This window comes from Erinaceus europaeus, chromosome 12 (assembly GCF_950295315.1).
Source record: "Erinaceus europaeus chromosome 12, mEriEur2.1, whole genome shotgun sequence".
Taxonomy (NCBI): Eukaryota; Metazoa; Chordata; class Mammalia; order Eulipotyphla; family Erinaceidae; genus Erinaceus; species Erinaceus europaeus.
Window position 1 is genome coordinate 97,976,212 of NC_080173.1, and position 20,569 is coordinate 97,996,780.

The 20,569-nt window shown below is 49.7% G+C and overlaps 1 protein-coding gene across 2 annotated transcripts in view; it reads right to left on the minus strand.

The window, feature by feature from the left end:
• Positions 1-564: 564 nt before the first annotated feature.
• The window catches only part of ARIH2 (ariadne RBR E3 ubiquitin protein ligase 2), a 63,615-nt gene continuing 43,610 nt past the window's right edge, over positions 565-20,569 (minus strand). For both annotated transcript variants that reach the window (XM_007533575.3, XM_016192735.2), the window contains exons 5-15: positions 19,467-19,617; positions 17,956-18,077; positions 17,528-17,637; positions 13,753-13,870; positions 11,550-11,600; positions 11,428-11,449; positions 8,453-8,604; positions 5,507-5,650; positions 4,459-4,527; positions 3,417-3,500; positions 565-3,234 (exon numbers count right to left, since the gene is read on the minus strand). In XM_007533575.3, coding sequence (XP_007533637.1) covers positions 3,163-3,234; positions 3,417-3,500; positions 4,459-4,527; positions 5,507-5,650; positions 8,453-8,604; positions 11,428-11,449; positions 11,550-11,600; positions 13,753-13,870; positions 17,528-17,637; positions 17,956-18,077; positions 19,467-19,617 — 1,095 coding nt within the window. In that variant the 3' untranslated portion in view covers positions 565-3,162. The remainder of the gene's footprint in view (positions 3,235-3,416; positions 3,501-4,458; positions 4,528-5,506; positions 5,651-8,452; positions 8,605-11,427; positions 11,450-11,549; positions 11,601-13,752; positions 13,871-17,527; positions 17,638-17,955; positions 18,078-19,466; positions 19,618-20,569) is intronic.

Here is a 20,569-nt window from a genome sequence, read left to right on the forward strand (position 1 = left end):
CGTGTGTGTAGTCTCCATCTGGAATCCTCTGGTGGGGCCAGGCTCTAACAGGCGCTGTGTGCCTGGCAAAGCAGCAAACTACACACTATCCAAGGGAGTGATTTTGCTGGCTTCTCAGGGGTCTTGCGAGTTCCAACTGATCCTGGGGTCTGTTTGTGGTAGAGATGGGTCTGGCCCGCACCAAGGGAGCAGGTAGAAGATCAAAAGTGCCCGGACATCCCACCGCCCTCCACAGGGTCCTTCCACTCAGAATGCTGGACGGGAGGCCAGGAAGACAAGTCAGACTAATGGAATCTTCCACTCTCTGGAGGAGGAGTTCTGACGGACAGGAAAGCCTGTTTGCTTATTTTAATGAAAGATGCAGAGAAAGACCTGTTCGGCTTTGGCTTACAGTGGTGTTGGGGGTTGGATGTAAGACCTCAGAGCCTCAGACATGAGTCTTTTGCAGAACCATTGGGCTGTGGCCCAGCCCAAAGTCGGCCTTTGCGCTCACTTTTCAGGACCTCTTGCCCCAGTGGTTGAGTGAGATTACTTGGATATACCCAAGAAAGACATTACACACACTTTTATGATCAGAAATTTTCAGTTTATTTTAATAAACCACTCAAGTTTGAGTAGATGACATTGCCTCAACCTTTTCTTTGAAGAAAAACAAAGCTATGTGGTAAATTCATGAAAAATTCCTTTATCATCCATCCTTTGGAGGGCAGAAGAACCCTGCCCAAACCTCTGTATTTCTCATGATGTTAACAAAGGACAGATACTGGAGTCACAAAGGAAGTTCTCCATAGGTCAGGCTGCAGACTGGGGCCTGGGCACAGAGCCTCCAACAGCTCCAGTGGTTGAGGCCACAGCTGGATGCAAGTGCACTATATGGTAGCGATACAGTCACAAACACAACCCAAAAACCCCAGGCTGTGAGTAAGGTGCAGGCTGCAGCTCAGGTCCCGCGCCGTGGCAGTGACACAGTAGGGCTCAGTGGAGAGGTAAAGGCTCCAGGTCCCAGGGTGGCCCATGTGCCAAGGACATACAGCGTTCACACCCCAGCCCCAGGTCCTGTAGCAAGCACTTTCTTGTTCACAATTATTGGGTTGTCAGAGAAGTCATGATGCATTCTGCATAGAAAAATGCATCATGGGGCCGGGTGGTGGCGCACCTGGTTGAACGCATGTTACAGTATGTAAGGAGATGGGTTCGAGCCCAGTCCCCACCTGCAGGGAGAAAGCTTTGTGGGTGGTGAAGCAGGGCTGCAGGTCTCTCTCTCTCTCCATATCTTCTTCCCCTTCCCTCTCAATTTCGATCAAATAAATTAAAAAAGAAAACATGTCATGACTTTATTTGTTTTGTTTTTCCCTTTTATTGGCCTTGTTTGTTATTATTGTTGTAGTTGATGTCGTCGTTGGATAGGACAGAGAGAAATGGGACAGAGGAGGGGAAGACAGAGAGGGGGAGAGAAAGATAAGACACCTGCAGACCTGCTTCACCGCCTGTGAAGCGACTCCCCTGCAGGTGGGGAGCTGGGGGCTTGAACTAGGATCCTTACTCAGGTCCTTGCACTTTGCGCCACCTGCGCTTAACCCGCTGCGCTACCGCCCGACTCCCTATGACTTTTCTATTAACCCAGTATGTTGTATAGTACGTTGTGGATTCCCTTGCTATTACTCCTAGCCTGTTCTCCTACTCCACTGTTCCTCCCTTGCTGGAGATGACAGGAAGAGACAAAGCCCAAAGGGAAGAAAGGGAGCCTGTAGTCACTCACATACACATGGGGCCAGAGTCACAGCCGTCCACTATCTGTACGAGTGATTCGGTTTTACAGCTTACACGATACCTGAGCAATTACTGATTAGATGAAAAAGTATCAAAAACTTTCCAACTCAGTATTCACAGATTTCCAGCAACTCTTCACTAGGTCAAGGAGTCCAGCAGAGAGCAGACAGCTCTGCCAGCCCCAGAATAGAGGTACAGAAACTTAACAGTCCCAGATGGAGCTTTGCAGAGGCCCACAGGAGACCAGTTTCCATACAGGTAGAATATCCCATGCCAACAACTTGTTCCTTTGTGCTCAACTGTGCAAAAACTGGTCCTGAGTCCTGGCCAGCCCTTTCTGGATGAGAGTGGTCTCCGACTGCTAGCATGAGAAGAGGCGGCGACCTCTCAACTCTCAGGCGCTGCTGGGCACACTCCCGGAAAGCAAGCTGTGTGAATCTGATCCAGGCCAGGCAGACCGGTGCCCTGAGGTGGGCCGTGCCGAACTGATCCCGAAGCTCACCAGAGAAGTGTCAGGTATGGCCATATGTGAGCTGGTCAGGACACTGGCACAAAGCAGGGACCAAGGTAAAAAATCATTTTGAGGAATAACTCCCTTTAAAAGTGGATCTCTATCTTCAGAAGACAAGAGGAAACGCTGCTGAGCTCATGTCCTCTACCTTACAGGACCGCACACCCACTTAAGCTCCGCCGTGGGCTCTGGCCTCGGGAGCCAGACCTGGGCAAACCTCACGTTCAAGAGAAAGATGAGTCACAGACACACAGCACCATCAGAGACCCTGCCCTGTCTGATCTCCCACTGCCAAAGTCTGGCAGATACATCCCACCAAAAGGTCTAACCAAGATCAGGTAGGAGTTGTGCTTCTTGTGCCTCCTGCCACTGCACAGGCCAGTTCCCACCAGGGTGTCTCCTGGGACTCCTGCTGCGGTCAAGCACGTGGAAATCTGGAAAGCAGAGGCAACCCCAGGTCTCTCTTGATGTAAACAATCTGAGGGAGGCGGGTGGGCAGCATGTTATAGTCTAAGTGAAATAGCTAGAGGGTAAAAACACTCCAACGCCAATTTATTTTTAAAAAGGGTCTACGTAAGTCTATAGTTTGCCCCCTTCTTGGATATTTGTACAACCTTTGAAAATTACACAAGTTGTAATGCTCTAACACTAGTAATAGTCATTCAGAAAAACTCTCCCTCCCTCCCAACAACCGTCCAAGGAGATCAGAAGTCCTGAAAAGAGGTCAGGTCAACATGGCCTCTACCCTGGCATAACAAACAGAAAGTGTAAAAATGAGAAGAAACAGAAGGGACTGAGAGGTGTGGCCAGTCTCATTCAGGAGCGGGTCGCGGCACGGGTGCGGCAGCCACCTCTCCCCACGGCAGCGTGTCTGTCTCGGTCTAGGTGTCGTGGAAGTCCTTCAGCAGGGTTCTCCTCCGCTGCTCCGCTATGTGCATCTGGTTCTCCAAGTCCTGTGCCAGGGAGGCAGGAGGGCACTTTCATGGTCCAGTTTCACAGGCGAGAGCAACCAAAGCAATGCCCAGTGTGTCAGGTGGACTGAGGAGTCAAACACCCCGTCCCTGCCCCTTCTCACCTGCTAACAACCCCGCTACCTTCCACCACACTGGTCACCAAGTGGGTGAGAGGCGCTTACCCCTCTGTCGTAGCTGTCCGCGCGCTCCACTTTCCAGGACAGGTTCTCTATCTCAGCTTCCAGCTGGGCCTGCTGGTATTCAAACTGTGTGGGGACAACAGGAGGGTCAAAGGGAGGGGCCGGGGCCGGCGCAGCACCTCAGGCTTGCGGGAACTGCAGACAGCCCTTTGCAGGTCCTGAGAGAGCAATGCTGTTCCTGTGCCCCACAGCAGAACCCAAAGGCTACCCAAACGGGTCCGTCCATCCCCACCGAATAAAAAACAAGCGGGAAAACATGAGCCAGTGAAGAGAGTATCTCCAACAGAGACAGAAACAAGCATTGGGTATGCACAGACATTTCCTGTGTTCCAACCGAGCATTTCACTTTTCTCAGGGCTTCTTAAATCAAGCTTTAAAAATATTCAAACTACTCAATTTAATGATTATGTCGGGCTGGGGAGGGAGCATGACAGGCTTTTATGTCCAGGCCCACAAACTTAGTCCCTGGCATCACTGTGACCGAGAGTTGAGCAGTGTTCTAGTCGTCTCTCGTGGGGATGTATATATAACTGTGAAAGATCGAATAAGTGCCCCAAATGATGGTAAGACTATCCAGCGGGACATTTATCAGCGATCGCAATGGTGTTTAACCCCAGGACAGATGAGCGGGTAAGGCGTACAGGCTAGGCCAGGGGGATAGCGCGATGGTTATGCAGAGAGCGTTCTTGCCTAAGTTTCTGGGTTACAGACTCAATCCCTGACGTCACTAAAAAAGTGACCTCAGCAGTACTCTGGATAGAAATAAAAGCGGGCATGGACGTCCTGTGCTGCGGCTCTGGAGGTGCAGTATAAAGCACTGGCACTAGCCTTGCTGTGGTCACGCTTTTTGGTGTTTCTGCCTCGCTATGAAATGAAAGGACAGCACCATGCACCTCACGGATGCCCAGAGGGGAAATGAAACGTCACAGCTGACAGTTCTCAGAGGCCACTCGCGTGCACAGCGCTGGGAGACAGGGCCTCCGTGCAGCTGGTGGAAGGTACTCAGGACGGCCCTCGGCCTTACCAGCTTCTTCCTGGGTCCAGACTCCATGTAGTACGCGTACGGGTAAGTGTACTGCAGGGTGTATCGGCACTGCAATGAGACAGGAGAGAGGGACCCGGACCTGTGAGGGTAAGCTACACACATCGGAGCGGAGGCTTCCCCTGCCTGTGCCAATAGCCTGAGTGAGAGGAAGGATGAACTGGGGGCCCGGGGAGCACTGGAGCCACATGGTAGGAGACACCCACAGCTCCTCCCCGGGCTGACTCGTCGGCAGCAGCTCCTCAACGCCTCCCTCTCAGTTGGGCAGTCCACACGTCTAGTTCTTTTTTATGAAACTGCAGTTATATGTGATTTTTTTTTTGCCTCCAGGGTTATTGCTGGGGCTCAGTCCCTGCACCATGAATCCACTGCTCCTGGAGGCCATTTTTCCCCCTTTTTGTTGCCCTTGTTGTTGTAGCCTTGCTGTGGTTATTATTGTTGTTGTTGATGTCACTCGTGTTGGATAGGACAGAGAGAAATGGAGAGAGGAGGGGAAGACAGAGGGGGAGAGAAAGACAGACACCTGCAGACCTGCTTCACCGCCTGTGAAGTGACTTCCCCTGCAGGTGGGGAGCCGGGGACTGGTCCTTGCACTTTGTGCCATGTGCACTTAACCCGCTGCGCTACCACCCGACTCGCAAAGGTGATTTTTAAATATCTTATTTGTTATTTATTGGATAAACGCAGAAAATAGAGGGGGGGGGTTAAGAGGGAGAGAGGCATGTTTCACTGCTCACGAAGCTTCTCCCTTGCAGGTGGGGGCTGGGGGCTTGAACTGGGTGCTTATACACTGTAACATATCTATTTCAGTACCTGTTGAAGCTAATCTTTGACTTTCTTTGACTGACGCACAGATGGAACAAAGTACAAGGACACTCTCTCAAGTTTCTCCCACAACGCCCCCTCTGAAGGCAGAGGCTGAAATACCAGACATTCAGCAAAGGAGCCCACCTGGTGATGAGCCCACCTCACACCCCTGTAAAGTCTCTTATTCCCAGAGTCCCAACAGGGCAGGTGAGGCGATACAGACCTTGGCCAAGAGTTGGGCAGCGTTTTGTAGGTACTGCCAATCAATCCACGTTCCCAGATTATTCATGACTCTTTCTTGAATCTTCTCATGAATCCGCTGATATGTTTGTGCCTCCAACTGCAAGCTCTTGTTATGATTTTCCCACTATAGGGCACAGAGAAAGGAGAAAGCTTTAGGAGGCCCAGAGGCTGGCAGGACATGGCCGCAGCTGCCTGCTTTCCTGAGGCCTTACTCCCTCTCCAACAATATAGTGCCAGCTCTCAGTCCCTCACCCCCCCTTTTTTATAGTGACAAAGGGCAGAGAGGGAGGGAGGGAGAGATAGACAGACAGACAGACAGCTAGCTAGCTAGCTAGACTCCACAGCACTAGAGTTTCCTGTAGTGTAGTGGGGGTCAGGCTTGAACCCGGGTCCGGCACATGGCAAAGCAGCGCACTGTCTAGGTGAGCTGTTCCACCAGCTTAGACCAGCGTTCTTAGCGGTGCTCCAGCTCTCACTCTCACTCACAGATAAATAAACCTGCAAAACAAAGCAGGAGAGCGGGAGAGACAGCTCGCTGGGTAGGATGAGTGCTATGGTCACATCTCTTCTCTCACCTCTTTTTTTTAATGTTTTATTTATCTTTATTTTTATTGGATAGAGACAGCCAGAAATTGAAAGAAATGGGGAGATAGAGAGGGAGACAGAGAGACACCTGCAGCCCCTGCTTCACCACTGGTGAAGCATCCCCTCTGCAGGTGGGGACCGGGGGCTGGAACCCAGGTCCTTGCGCACTGTGACATGTTCGCTCAACCAGGTGCGCCACCATCCAGCCCTCCTCACCTCTCTATAAATAGAAAAGTAGCTTGGAGCAGTGACCTTGAATGTGCATGAGGCCCAACTCTGCAAGTACCATCTGATCAACAACAGCAGACGCAGAGGAGCGCCAGCTCAAGAGACGGCACGGCAACAGCATCACTTGCAGGAGTGAGGGCCTGAGTCTGCCCCCGAACACGTGCCAGAGCGATGCTCTGGTTTTCTCTTTATTCTCCCAATATCTCACCACCACCCCCCAGTTTTACTTAGAGAAAGGAGGAGAGAGAGAGAGAGAGAGAGAGAAAGAGTGACTAGAGCATCATTCTGGCATATACAGCACTGGGCATTAAAATCAGGAACTTGTGCCTGAGAAAGTTATGCTTTATCTGCTGTGCAATCTCCTACGTCTGCTCTGGACCTGCTGCTCACTCGTTAGTAAAGACGCCTTCAAGAATATGTGACTGGGGGCTGGGAGGTGGCGCCCCTGCTTGAATGCACACATTACTATGCAAAAGAACAGAGTTCAAGTCCCCAGTCCCTGTCTACAGGGGAGGTTCATGAGCGGTGAAGCAGTGCAACAGGTATCTAGCTCCCCTCCCCCACCAACTTCTTTCAATCCTATCAAATGAACTAAACAAAAAAAAGTAAACAGGGCTGGTGAAATAGCTCACTCAGGTAGTGCGCTGCTTTGCCGTGTGGAAGACCCAGGTTCAAGCCTGGACCCCACTGCATTGAAGGAAGCTGCAGTGCTGTGTTCCTTCTCACTAGCTCTCTCTGCCTCTATAAAAACACATGAAGGGGGTTGGGCAGTGGCGCAGTGGGTCAAGCGCAGTGGGTCAAGCGCAAGGACCGGCGTAAGGATCCCGGTTCGAGCCCCCGGCTCCCCACCTGCAGGGGAGTCGCTTCACAGGCGGTGAAGCAGGTCTGCAGGTGTCTGTCTTTCTCTCCCTCTCTCTGTCTTCCCCTCCTCTCTTCATTTCTGTCCTATCCAACAACAAACAACATCAACAATGGCAATAATAACCACAACAAGGTTACAACAACAAGGGCAACAAAAGGGGGAAAAATGGCCTCCAGCAGCGGTGGATTCATGGTGCAGGCACCGAGCCCAGCAATAACCCTGGAGGGGGGGAAAAAAAAAAAACACATGAAAACAGGTAAAGGAAAGCAGACTGGGGAGATAGCATAGCACTTCATGCAACGGACTCATGCCTGAGGTACCAGAGGTTTGATACCTGGGCCCACCATAACCGAGAGCTGAGCAATGCTCTGGTCAAAACAGTCAAACTAAAAATAATATTATTAAACAGATAAGGAGAGTTAACAAACCCCAGCGCTATGTTCTCTGAGAAAGGCAGTGTTAGGCAATTTGTCATTGTGTAAAGACCCTCGAGCAGCACGAAAGGGCCATAAGGGGCTGAGGAGACAACATAATGACTATGCAAAAGGACTCTTTCATGCCTGAGGCTCTGAGGTTCCAGGTTCAATCCCCAGCAGCACCACAATCTGGTGTCTTTCTGATTGAAATAAAATGAAAATTTTGAAAAAGGCTGCTGGGCTAGCTTCCCAACAAAAGGCCATAAGGAAGAAAATGTGAGATTAAACTGAGCACAAGGGACAATGACAGTCTCATGGCAAACATGAGATTGAGGCGGCTTCTATTGGCATAAAATGTTGAGATCAACAGCGATGGGAATTATGGGACCTCAGCCCTATGTGTAGTCACCACTACTCTGGGCACCTGACTATGACGAAGATCCCATGGGACGCAGTTTCTGAGGCGGTGCAGAAGCTAAAGCTTTGGACCTGAATGCTGAAGTGCGGTCAGTGGCATCGCACGTGAGAGAGTGATGTTCTGATTCTCTCTCTAATAAAACAAGCCAACACAAATCGATGTGATGGTTCTCCACTTCACTCAAACAAAGACTGCAGCATGTCCTCTGTCAGTTGTGGTTTCTCCATGGAATCTGCAGGTGGAGAGGGGGGGCTCGAACCCTGGTCCATGCACGAGACCTCCCGCACAGCGCTCTGTGCACTAACCGGGTGTGCCACTGCCCAGCTCCCTGCTCTATTCCTGACACCTGTACCCCTACAGCTACAGCCACCAGTCACCAAGAATCACACATCAGTAGGCCAAACGGAAGAAGTTTACCCTCTCAAAGTAGAACAAGTATTTCTTGAGGGCTTCCCGGGCCTGGGCCTGCTGGCTCTGGTTGACAATGTCGGGGTTCTCCTTGTACCGGCTGCATTCATAGTACTCACTGCCGTGGGTCTTCCAGTCGCCAAGACACATCCAGCAGAAGTCTGCGCAGAACACAGTGAGTTACTTACATGCACAGGGCAAAGCCACAGTCCAAGGAAAGCACAGGCAAAGCAGCGGACACACATACCTTCACTGACTGTACAAGTACAAAGGCCGCCGGCCTGCTGTGTCAGTGCCACTGTAAGAAATGCAAACTCCTCCACATGTGACCCCCTGGTCAGCAGAAAACACAATGCCTTCCTGACCACCTCCCACACTCACAGAGCCAGGCTTAAGATTTACACTTGGACCTGGAAATAACAGCCATCTCCCCCTTTTGTTCCTTTTTAGATAGCATGTTTCTAGGGGCCAGGCAGTGGTACAGCTGGTTGAGTGCACACACTACAGTGCTCAAGGGCCGAGGCTCAAGCCCCTGGTCCTCACCTGCAGGCAAGATGCTTCATGAGTTGTGAAACAGTGATACGGGTGTCTCTCCCTCTCTAACTCCCCCATCTCTCTCACTTCTGTCTCTATCCTGAAAAAAATAATAATAATAAAAACACCTAAATATGAAACCTATAGCTTTATACACACTTCATACTCAACTCCATTTTCAAACTGAGAAAGCAAAGGGAAAAATAAAGGACTCATCACTCTCATGGATACTGTCATGCAAGGAAATATGGTGACTTAGGGTCCAAATGGTGATGCACCTGGTTAAACATATACATAACTGCACAAGAACCCAGGTTCAAGCCCCCAGTCCCACCTGCAGAGGAAAAGCTTCACAAGTGGTGAAGTAGGGCAGCAGATATATGTCTCTTTCCATTTCTCTCTCCCCTTCCCTTCTCAATTCCTCTATCTCTATTAAAGAGAAAGGAAGGATGGAAGAGTAGAAAGAAATATTGTGGCTTAAAGCTAAGTGGCCAGTCAGTGTTCTGGCTAGACATCCAATTACCTCAGTCTCTATTTTTTTTTAAATATTTACTTATTTTCCCTTTTGTTGCCCTTGTTTTTTATTGTAGTGATTATTGTTGTTGTTGTTGACGTCATCGTTGTTAGATAGGACAGAGAGAAATGGAGAGAGGAGGGGAAGACAGAGAGGGGGAAAGACAGACACCTGCAGACCCGCTTCACCGCCTGTGAAGTGACTCCCCTGCAGGTGGGGAGCTGGGGCTCAAACCGGGATCCTTCTGCCAGTCCTTGCGCTTCGCACTTAACCCACTGAGCAACCGCCCGACTCCCCCTCTATATTCTGTTTTTGCCAGAGACCCCCGATGGTGGTAAAATGGTTTCCCAGAACTCATCCTCATGTCACTGACTTCCAAAAAGGTGTTCCTGTAAAGTTTAAGGAAATTCAGCCAACTCCCAAGAGGGCACTTACTTCTCTCCTGGGACACCTCAGCAGTGGCGTGACTCCTCTCTCCTAACCAGTTAATGTGGCTTGCTAGTATTTAAAGCAACAATACACTTCAGGGTCCAGGAGGTGGCGCAGTGGACCATGTGCTGGACTCTCAGGCTTGTCCACGTAGCACTGTGTGCATACGGCTGTGCTAGGACCGTGGTGACTTCTGCATGGCAAGCAGTGGCAGGTCCATGGCCAGTGACAGGCACACACAGGGTACAGAGAGTATGTGGCTACTGGGCTGTCCACTGCCTCTTTCAACTGTGTGTTGTGTTCTGTGATTTATCAGACACACAGCAGTTTAAGGAATGACACTACTCTTTTTAAAAAAAAAAATTTCTATTATTTATTTTCCTTTTTGTTGCCCTTGTTTTTTTTACTGTTGTAGTTATTGGTGTTATTGACGTCTTCATTGTTAGATAGGAGAAAGAGAAATGGAGAGAGGAGGGGAAGACAGAGAGGGGGAGAGAAAGACAGACACCTGCAGACCTGCTTCACCGAATGTGAAGCGACTCCCCTGCAGGTGGGGAGCCAGGGGCTCGAACCGGGATCCCTACGCCGGTCCTTGCGCTGTGCTACCACCCGACCCCAATAAATAAAATCTTTAAAAAGAAAAAGAAACTCTTCACTACTCAATCAGCTTCCCCTGAAGGTAGGGACCCAGGTCCTCACACCTGAAACGTGTGCTCCACCATGTGAGCCAGTGCCTGGCCACAGAAGTCTGCTTCTTCATAGAACGGGTCTGGGGAGAAGGAGACCCCAGTAGGGTCTGTATGCAAGCAGTCCATATCGCGAAGAAGGTTTGAGAAGACAAATTAAACTTTCTTTCGGAGACCGTCTAAAATCCTACAGAGGGGCTGGGGGGTGGTGCACCCGATTGAGCACACACATTACAATGTGTAGGGACCTAGGTTCAAGCCCCTAGTCCCCACAGGGAGGAGAGGGAAACGGGCACCTCACAAGCGGTGAAGCACGTCTCTCTTCTCGCACTATGTCCCCTTCCCCCTTCAATTTCTCCCTGTCCTAACAAAACTGTTTTGCTATCTCCAGTGAAACCACAAAGTCCACTCCAAGAAGACATCCGTAATGTCACACAGACAAGCTCTATGCTACTTACCTTGACACAAATAAAAATCAGGCTAGAATCTCAGATGTCTGAGGCTCATGAGAGTCTAAGAGCCATTCCAAATTTGTGTGTCAGCAACATGGCAGTGGGATTATAAGAGGAGTTAAAAGACATTATGTAATAGAAACAATAGGCAAGATCTGGTTCGTGCTGGTTAGTACGATACAGTATGAGAACAAGATTCCCTTTACTTTCACAAGCAAGTTCAGACTAAGGAAGCGAGGGAGAGGGAGAGGGAGAGGGAGAGGGAGAGGGAGAGGGAGAGTGAGAGGGAGAGGGAGAGGCAGAGGCAGAGGCAGAGGCAGAGGGAGGGCCACCACGCCACTGCGTCTCGCTCAGCAGCCTGGAACTCACCGTGCTTGCACTTGGAGCATTGCTGTCGGGGGAAACAGAAGAGAGCGTGTTAGGCTATGCTGGCTATGCCGGGCTGAGCTAAGGCTGCATGTCCCACGGGCAGAGGGGCGGCTTCTGCTCACCATGTGATTGCAGCCTCCATTCTTCTCAATGCAGATGTTGCACTTGGGACACTGAGGAGACAGAAGGGCGCCATTAGGCTCACGCAGCACCAGGCTGCTTCTAAGAGAAATTAGACAAAGCTCCCGGCACCCGTGCCCAGCAGTGCATCAGCGAGCACTTCTGAAAAGGGGCGTCTCACTGAAATGTGGAGGGTCGCTGAGGCTGGAAGAGCAATGTAAGGCAATGAGGTCAGCAAGTCTGGCTCTCAGCACTCCGCACACCAGCAGAGCCCAGCGAGTCTCCGCCGTCTGCCCTGCCACGAGGCTGCTCAGATGAAGCTCGAGCTGATGAGCAGGACGTCTGCCCGCTCAGGCAGGCTGGCAAGGCAGTGCAAGAGCTGACACGGTTGATTCAGTGTTGGTCAGTTTGCCTGGACTTCTGTTTCCAGAAGAGGGTAAAGAAAACACCTCTACCGGAAGCCGAGGCAGTCACCGAGACCAGCCTAGTGCTGTGCCCTCCCACCGCCAGGAAGTACTGTGTGACATGCTCGGTCACAGGAGTGCTTGTGTGACTGGTGCAGGAGACAGCTTTCGTGCTGAGCCACTCAGTCCACGAGGTTCTGGGCCAGGCTTCCCACAGGCAGGTTCAGAATAAGCATTAGGCAGGCCTGGTATCACATTATATTTGTTGTTTATGTGTGGTTATCAGCAAATTCACTCCAGAGTTTTTAAAACCTAGTAGTTATTAGATAAAATTTAGTTTTCTTGGGAGTCAGGCGGTAGCGCACCAAGTTAAACGTACGTGGCGTGAAGCACAAGGACCAGTGTGAGGATCCCGGTTCGAGCCCCCGGCTCCCCACCTGCAGGGGAGTCGCTTCACTGGCGGTGAAGCAGGTCTGCAGGTGTTTTTCTCTCCCCGTCTTCCCCTCTTCTCTCCATTTCTCTCTGTCCTATCCAACAACAAACGACAACAACAATAACAATAATAACCACAACGAGGCTACAACAAGGGCAACAAGAGGAGGAAAAACTGGCCTCCAGGAGCAGTGGATTCATGGCGCAGGCAGTGGATTCATAGTGCAGGCACTGAGCCCCAGCAATAACCCTGGAGAAAAAAATAGTTTTCTCTTTAATTAGTTCCCTTGTAGGTTACATATTGTCACCTGGGAGGTGACACAGTGGATATATACAACACTGCACCATCAGGCATAAGGCCCCAAATCTAATCCCTGGCACCATATGTGCCAGAACAGTGTGCTCTGCTGCTCCGTCATCAACAAACACTTAGAAATATATAAAGGTCCCAGGAGCAGGCGGGATAGACTTCCCGAGAGGGCGCCTGCATGACCCCGTTTGAGTCCCTGGAATGCGCTACTTCACCGTGGAGAGCTCTGGCATCTCTCTCTCTCAAAAAGCTGGTCTGGGGGACTGGGCAGTGATGCAACTGTTTGAGTGCACACATTAGCATGTGCAAAGACCCAGGTTCAAGTCCTCTACTCCCCCACCTTCAGAGGGGACGCTTCACAAGCAGTGAAGCAGATCTAGAGGTGTCTCTCTTTCTCTCTCCATCTCCCCCTTCCTTCCCACCTTCTCGGTCCTATCAAGTCATACACGTGTATATGGAAAGAGAGAGAGAGAGAGAGAGAGGAAAATATGGCCACCGTGAGCAGTGGATCAGTAGTGTCGGCAGCGATAATCCTGGTGGCAAAAAAAAGTCCTGGCAATGACAAACTTAACTGGTAAAACAATGCATACTATGTTTGATCACAACAAATTCATTTTAAAAAAATTTTTTATATTTATTTATTTACTTATGCCTTTTTGTTGCCCTTGTTTTATTGTTGTAGTTATTATTGTTATTATGTCGTTGTTGTTGGATAGAACAGAGAGAAATGGAGAGAGCAGGGGAAGACAGGGGGAGAGAAAGATAAGACACCTGCAGACCTGCTTTATCTCCTGTGAAGCAACTTCCCTCCAGGTGGGGACCCGGGGGCTCGAACCGGGAACCTTACACTGGTCCTTGCGCTTTGCGCCACCTGTGCTTAACCTGCTGCGCTACAGCCCAACTCCCAACCACAACAAATTCTACCCGAAAGTCTTTGTGCAGTTTCCACAAAGGCTCTAGGCCATGAGTGGTCTGCTTTCTGGGGGCAAATCTCCCAGGCCAGATCCAGGATGGCACAGAGGAGGGCAGAGCAGCGACAAGAAGAGACACAATCCTTACATCTTTCGTGTGAGCACTGATGTAGTTAGCGGTCTCTGAGTCATCTGCACACTTCGTGAGCCATTTCCGGATTGTGGCGCAGTCTGTGGGGGCGTGATACATCTGACGACACTTGAAACTTAAAATCAGAAAAGAAAAACATTCAAGCTATTGTTAGATTGGGATCCTGTCTTTTCAATTTTTCATCTGTCCAAGTCAACAGATCCTGAATTAGGTCTTTTCAAAGAGATAAAGCCACCTGTCAAGGTCTTTTTGGGACCCTTACTTACTCATAATTAACTGAAATACTATGGAATATGTAAATACTCAATCTAAGTTAGTCATAGACATTCTTTTAACCAGAGCACTGCTCAGCTCTGGCTGATGGTGGTACAGGGGATTGGACCTGGGACTTTAGAGCCTCTTTGCATAATCACTATGCTATCTACCCCTGCTCTAGACACTTTGAATAAACCAAACTAAGATGTTTGTCTTAAGTACCTGTAAGATGTCAATTCTCCCTGAAAGATTTCCATTCCAGAGCTCAGTCTCTTCAAAGGCATAAGGTAAAGAACTTTGAAGAGGGTACTTTAGCCCAGACCCAAGGCAGATTCAGACCTACTTCTGGGGGCCTCAGCTGCCCCAGTCCCAGGATGCACAGGATGCACAAATGCCAGTGTCTGTGCAATATGCAGGTGTGTGATGCCTCCGATAATCCAAACTTTTAAAACACAAAAGTATTTTATTTATTTTAATGAGACACGGGCAGGCAGGCAGGCAGGCAGAAAGAAAGCCCTGCTCAGCTCTGGTTAAGGTTGGTTGTAGGATTGAACCTACAACTTCGGAGCTTCAGGCAGCAAAGTATTTTGCATAACAATTGTGCTGTCTCCATCCATCTGATGACACAAAACAAAACAGCATCCCAGAGCACTCAGTGAGCTGGGCTCCAACGTTCTCATTTCCCATGGTTCAGACCTGCTCAGCGGTGGATACCCCAGGCTTTGCTGAGGAGGCTCTCTCGCTGTTACACACTCAAAGGGGAAGGCACAGCGGGTGAGGCACGAGGATGGACAGTCGGACAGTCGGAAGGCAGCTGCACCAGGGGTTCTCAGCCTTTCCAACACCACCCTGAAAGGCAGGCACAGGCGCCCTTCCAGCACGTCCCCCAGCAGCCTGTCTGCAGGGGCACCAGGAAGCGTCCTCTAAGGAGTGGTGAGGACAGGTCTGGAGCTGAGCCATGCTTCTGCTGTTACCAGAGCCAATCACACACAGCTGAGGCTGGGGAAGTAACTGGAGAAGGCGGGAGCTGCAGTCTGAGCACAGCTGAGTGGTGAGCGGGTGTTTCACTCCCCATCTTAGAAGAAATAACCTCGATTTACAGAGAAACCAGACACAGCTGTGACAAGAAAGGGAACCGGGGAGAGTGGGGCAGTAGTGCAGCGGGTTATGCGCACGTGGCACAAAGTGCAAGGACCATCTGAAGGATCCCAGTTCGAGCCCCCGGCTCCCCACCTGCAGGGGGGTCACTTCACAGGCAGTGAAGCAGGTTTGCAGGTGTCTGTCTTTCTCTTCCTCTCTCTGCTTCCCCTACTCTCTCCATTTCTCTCTGTCCTATCCAACAATGACGATATCAATAACAACAATAACTACAACAATAAAACAAGGCCAACAAAAGGGAATGAATAAATAAATATTAAAAAAGTAAAAACAAACAAAAAAGGGGAATTTGGAAAGTGACTTTCCCTGGCTAAATTTTCATGTTAGCTATTTCCATCATATTTACAGGAGTAAATACCAAATAGACAAATAACATTTAAGAATTAGTTATATCTGCACAGGCAGACACAGAGGCAATTCCTAAGTTTTTAGTTTTTTTTTAATTATCTATTTATTGTATAGAGACAGCCAGAATTTGCGAGTAAGGGGGAGATAGAGGAGAGAAAGACAGACAGAGACACCTACAACCCTGATTTACCACTCATGAAGCTTTCCCCCTGAAGGTGGGGACTGAGGGGCTTGAACCTAGGTCCTTGCATATTATAATGTGTACTCAACCAGGTGTGTTACCACCTAGCCCCCAACAATTCCTGAGCCATGCTTTTTTTTTTTTTTTTTTTGCCACCAAGGTTATTGCTAGGACCCTGTGCCTACACGATTCCACCATTCCTGGTGGCCATTTGTTTTTTTTGCTTCTCCTACATACAGAGAGAGGTAAGGGGGAGCCTCTGCAGCACTGTCCTAGTGCTCCTCGCGCCTTTCTCCTGCACGTGCTCCCATGTGGAAACAGCTCCGTGCACGTGCTGGCGTGTGTGACCTACTGGCTGAGCCAACTCCTGATGAACCTTTTTGTTTTGCTTTTAACAGAGAAACTAGTTCGAGGTTGGGTAGAGCATCTAGTTCACTATGTGCAAGGACCCCAGCTACCACATGGGGGCACTATTTAACAAGGAAACTTCACAAGTGGTAGGAGAGTGCTGTGGTGTCTGCCTCTCACCCTTTGGAAGGGGCAGGGGTGAGGCGCCTGTCACAAGCAGCGGTACAGCAGGGTTGGGTGGTGCTGCACCTGAGAGCACACACATTGCCATGTGCAAGGACTCACTCCCCTCCTGCAGGGGGCATTTCACGAGCAGTGAAGCAGGTGTCTATCTTTTTCTCTCCCTCCCCCTCAATTTCTCTCTCTCTCTCTCTGCCTCCAGGGTTATCATTGGGGCTGAGTGCCTGCACCATGAATCCACTTTTCCTGGAGGCCATTTCCTTCACTTTTTTTTTTTTTTTTTGGCCTTTGTTGAACAGGACAGAGAGAAATGGAGAGAGGAGGGGAAGACAGAGAGAAGAGAAAGAGAAAGAGACAACTGCAGACCTGCTTCACTGCCTATGAAGTGACTCCCCACTGTAGGTAGGGAGCCAGCGGCTTGAACTGGGATCCTTCTGTGGATCCCTGCACTTTGCGCCATGTGCAGCTAACCCAGTGCACCACCAACAGCTCCATCCCTCTCCCTCTAAGATTTTATTTATTCATGAGAAAGATAGGAGAGAGAGAAAGAACCAGACATCACTCTGGTACATGTGCTGCCAAGGATTGAACTCAGGACCTCATGCTTGAAGAGTACTTTATCCACTGTGCCACCTCCTGGACCACCCCTCTCAATTTCTCTGTCCTATCAAACAAAATAGGAATGGGGGGTGGGGCATGCTTCACTGCTCCGGGTAAACTTTTCCAGGTACAGACAGACAGAGAGGGGGAGGCACCACAGCCCAAAAGGTTCTTCAGTGCAGTGATGGCCAGGCTTGAACACGGTTTGCACTCATGGCAAAGCTGGTGTGCTATCCAGGTGAGCTGTTCACCCAACCTAAGGGGAAGTGCAGGAGGCTACAGAGAGCTCTCTGAGGAGGACATGTGCCTTGCCATGCCTGTGGCCTCAGTTCGAGCCATGGCAGGACACAGAAGTCTCTGGTGCTGTGCTGGGGTGGGGTGGGGTGGGGGTAAGCAGAGGGCTATGGCCCATGCCCCCTGCAGGGATCCAAGCAGGGCTTCAGAGAGGCACCTGCTTCACTAAGCACCTCTCTGGCTCCTGAGCGTCGATCATGTCCTGACTAAGGTAGCACAGACCACAACACAGGCTGCAAAATGTACCATTTGTCGCTTCCAGAGAGAACGCCGAAGAATAGCTCACAGAACATGGGGAGCTAGAAACAAACCCCGTGACTGATTTTTCTGATTCAAATAATATGCACGTGCATGAAGCAAGAACAGTGGTGCTTTGGAGGAAGGTAAGACGCCCACACTCACTCTTACCAGAACACCTCACTGCAGCGATTGCACTGAACCCGGCGAGCTCTGGGCTCCTGTACCCGAATAACCATGGGGCAGTCTGCGCCAGGGCACAGCTGGAGCTGGTAATGACTCTGCGAACAAACCGAGGTGAAATAATGAGGACATGGCCGGGTTGACGCCCCCAAATTAGACGCGCCTGAGCACGCAAATGCCTTCTATTTTTCAGTCAAAGGGACGTCACAAAGACCAAGTACCGGCTCTAAGAGGATATCTGAATGTTTAGCTTAAACTCACTCACTAGAATGATATAACTCAAGTTATATTACAACTTGGGATACTGAATTCTATCTGTGAAAGAAAAGAAAGTGCATAGGAGTTAGCCATGGAAATGAACACTATGGAAGTAGGTCCGGGAAGACAGGTGACACAGTAACAAGGTGTAGGCATACCTCCACATAGTCCCTGAAGAGGTAGCGCCTGTATTTGTCTCTTAATTCTTCATTGGGCAGCAATGGAAACACAAAGTCCTCTGGTGTTCGGAGTAGGCAGTCTTGAGCCATGCAAGAGACTCCTGACAAACAGAGATAACCCGATGGACAGCTATGGTATACCTGCAGACTAAGGTCAACCAAGAAGCCCCGATTCCACATAGGAGATCCTCTGGTCAACAGAATTTACTCAAAGAAGAAATTAATATATATGCATAGTAATTTTTTTTTTGGCAAAATATTACAAGTTTAAAAAAATTTTTTATATTTATTTTCCCTTTTGCTGCTTGTTTTTTAATTGTTGTAGTTATTATTATTGTTGTTATTTATGTTGTTGTTGGATAGGACAGAATAAACGGAGAGAGGAGGGGAAGACGGGGGCGGAAAGAAAGATAGACATCTGCAGACCTGCTTCACCGCTTGTGAAGCAACTCCCATGAAATCCCACAGAAATCGAGACAGAAGGGGGCAATAGAGAGGGAGAGAGACAGAGACACACCTGCAGCCCTGCTTCACCACTCGTAAAGCTTTCCCCCTGCAGGTGGGGAGCCAGGGACTCGAACCGGGATCCTTACGCTGGTCCTTGCGCTTTGCACCATGTGCGCTTAACCTGCTGTGCTACCACCCGACTCCCTCCAAAATTTTTTTAAAGATCTTATTAGAGCTAGGAGGGAAGAGAGAGAACCGGAGAATCTCTCTAGTATACGTGCTGCTAAGTTTCTCACACTTAAAAGAGTCCCAATACTTGATCCATAGTGCCACCTCCTAGGACACACGCGCGCACACACACACACACACACACACACACACACACACACACACACACACCTGGGAGACACGCACACACACTACACACACCTACTGACACACACCACACACACACACACACACACACACACACACCCTACAAGACCTAGCAGCCGGGGCCAGGTGGTGGCGCACCTGGTTAAGCGCATGTATTACAATGCGCAAGGACTCGACCGGGTGAACCGCCTCCTGGTTCTGGACATGTCTGCTGTATCGACTAGAGAAACTTCTACCACTACATGATTCTTTTCCTACACACTTATGATGTTAGAGAGAACACTCAACTGGGCCAGAGTGACTGAGAGGACAGACTGAAGATAAGTTATTTCTTGCTAGGCTTTTTTTTTTTTTTTTTTTAAATATTTATTTATTCCCTTTTGTTACCCTGGCTTTATTGTTGTAGTTATTGTTATTGATGTTGTCGTTGTTGGATAGGACAGAGAGAAATGGACAGAGGAGGGGAAGACAGAGGGGGACGGAATGATAGACACCTGCAGACCTGCTTCACCGCCTGTGAAGTGACTCCGCCTGCAGGTGGGGAGCCGGGGGCTCGAACCGGGATCCAAAAGCTGGTCCTTGCGCTTTGCATCACGTGCACCTAACCTGCTGCACTACCGCCCGACTCCCTTCTTGTGAGTCTTTCACAAATTCTCTGGCATACTCACCCACACCTACGCCGTCCTTGACAAGTACTGAGCAGTGCTGTTCCCAGCAGCTGCGACAGAACTGATGTTGACAGGCCAGAGAGAGTAGGTTGTCCTTCCGCACGAACTGCATGCACACGGCGCAGTGATGAGGGGTGTGGGCTGTGGGGGCCTGGGCAAAGACAGACAGAACCAGTGAGACGTGGGAGGTGATGCAGACCCTGCGGCCAGAGTCAGAATATGGGAACGTCTCGAGTCCAGAGTTCTGAGCCGAAAGCACCTGTTAGGAAGGCTTCCTGGAGGCTGTAGCTCCCGAACTATATACTTGCAGAAACTTGAAGATTCGGAGAGGCAGAAAGGAGGATAAAAATAAGAACTTACAATGATGTACGTCAGGTTGGAATGCTGAGGACTTCAGAGCTGCCACGCATCCGAGTGGTAAGCGAGCCCTCCTTCTTTTATAGGAGACTAGGTTTCTCTGTAAACTGCCCCATTCAGCACAGCAGAGTTTTCTCCCAGCAAGTACTGCAAACCCAGACACAGAAGTTCTCCGAGGCTGAGTGTGTGAAGGTTCTAAGAGCTCACACTGCAGGGTTACTTGTTACAGAGAGTAGTTTGCTAAGACTGCTATGACCCAGATTCAAAATAATCGATCTAGGCTTTTACCAAGCCATGATTAACACACCAACGAGACGTCATATGCAATTAGAGGAGGGGGAGGGTTCCTACAGAGGCAAGTAAATAAATTTAAATAAAAAAAAATAAATGTAAAACTTGAATTCTAGAATCCATACCAGAAACCGTGGGAACCTCAGCCAAAATCGCAAACCGAAAGAAAAGTCCACAAGTTTATACTAGGTCTGTGTTAGATCACTGGGAATACAAGAAACAATTTAAGGAAAAGAATTCATATTGTCAGGGCCAGGTGGTGGCACACCCGGTCAAGCACACACATTACAGTGCGCAAGGACCCGGGTTCAAGCCCCGCCCCCACCTGCAGAGGGAAGCCTTCATAAATGGTGAAGCAGATCAACACAGGAGTGCCACCCCAACATGCTTCACTTCAGACTGTGACCAGAGACTTCAGGTGTGGAATGACAACCCTTCAGCTTCAGGACTCGGGT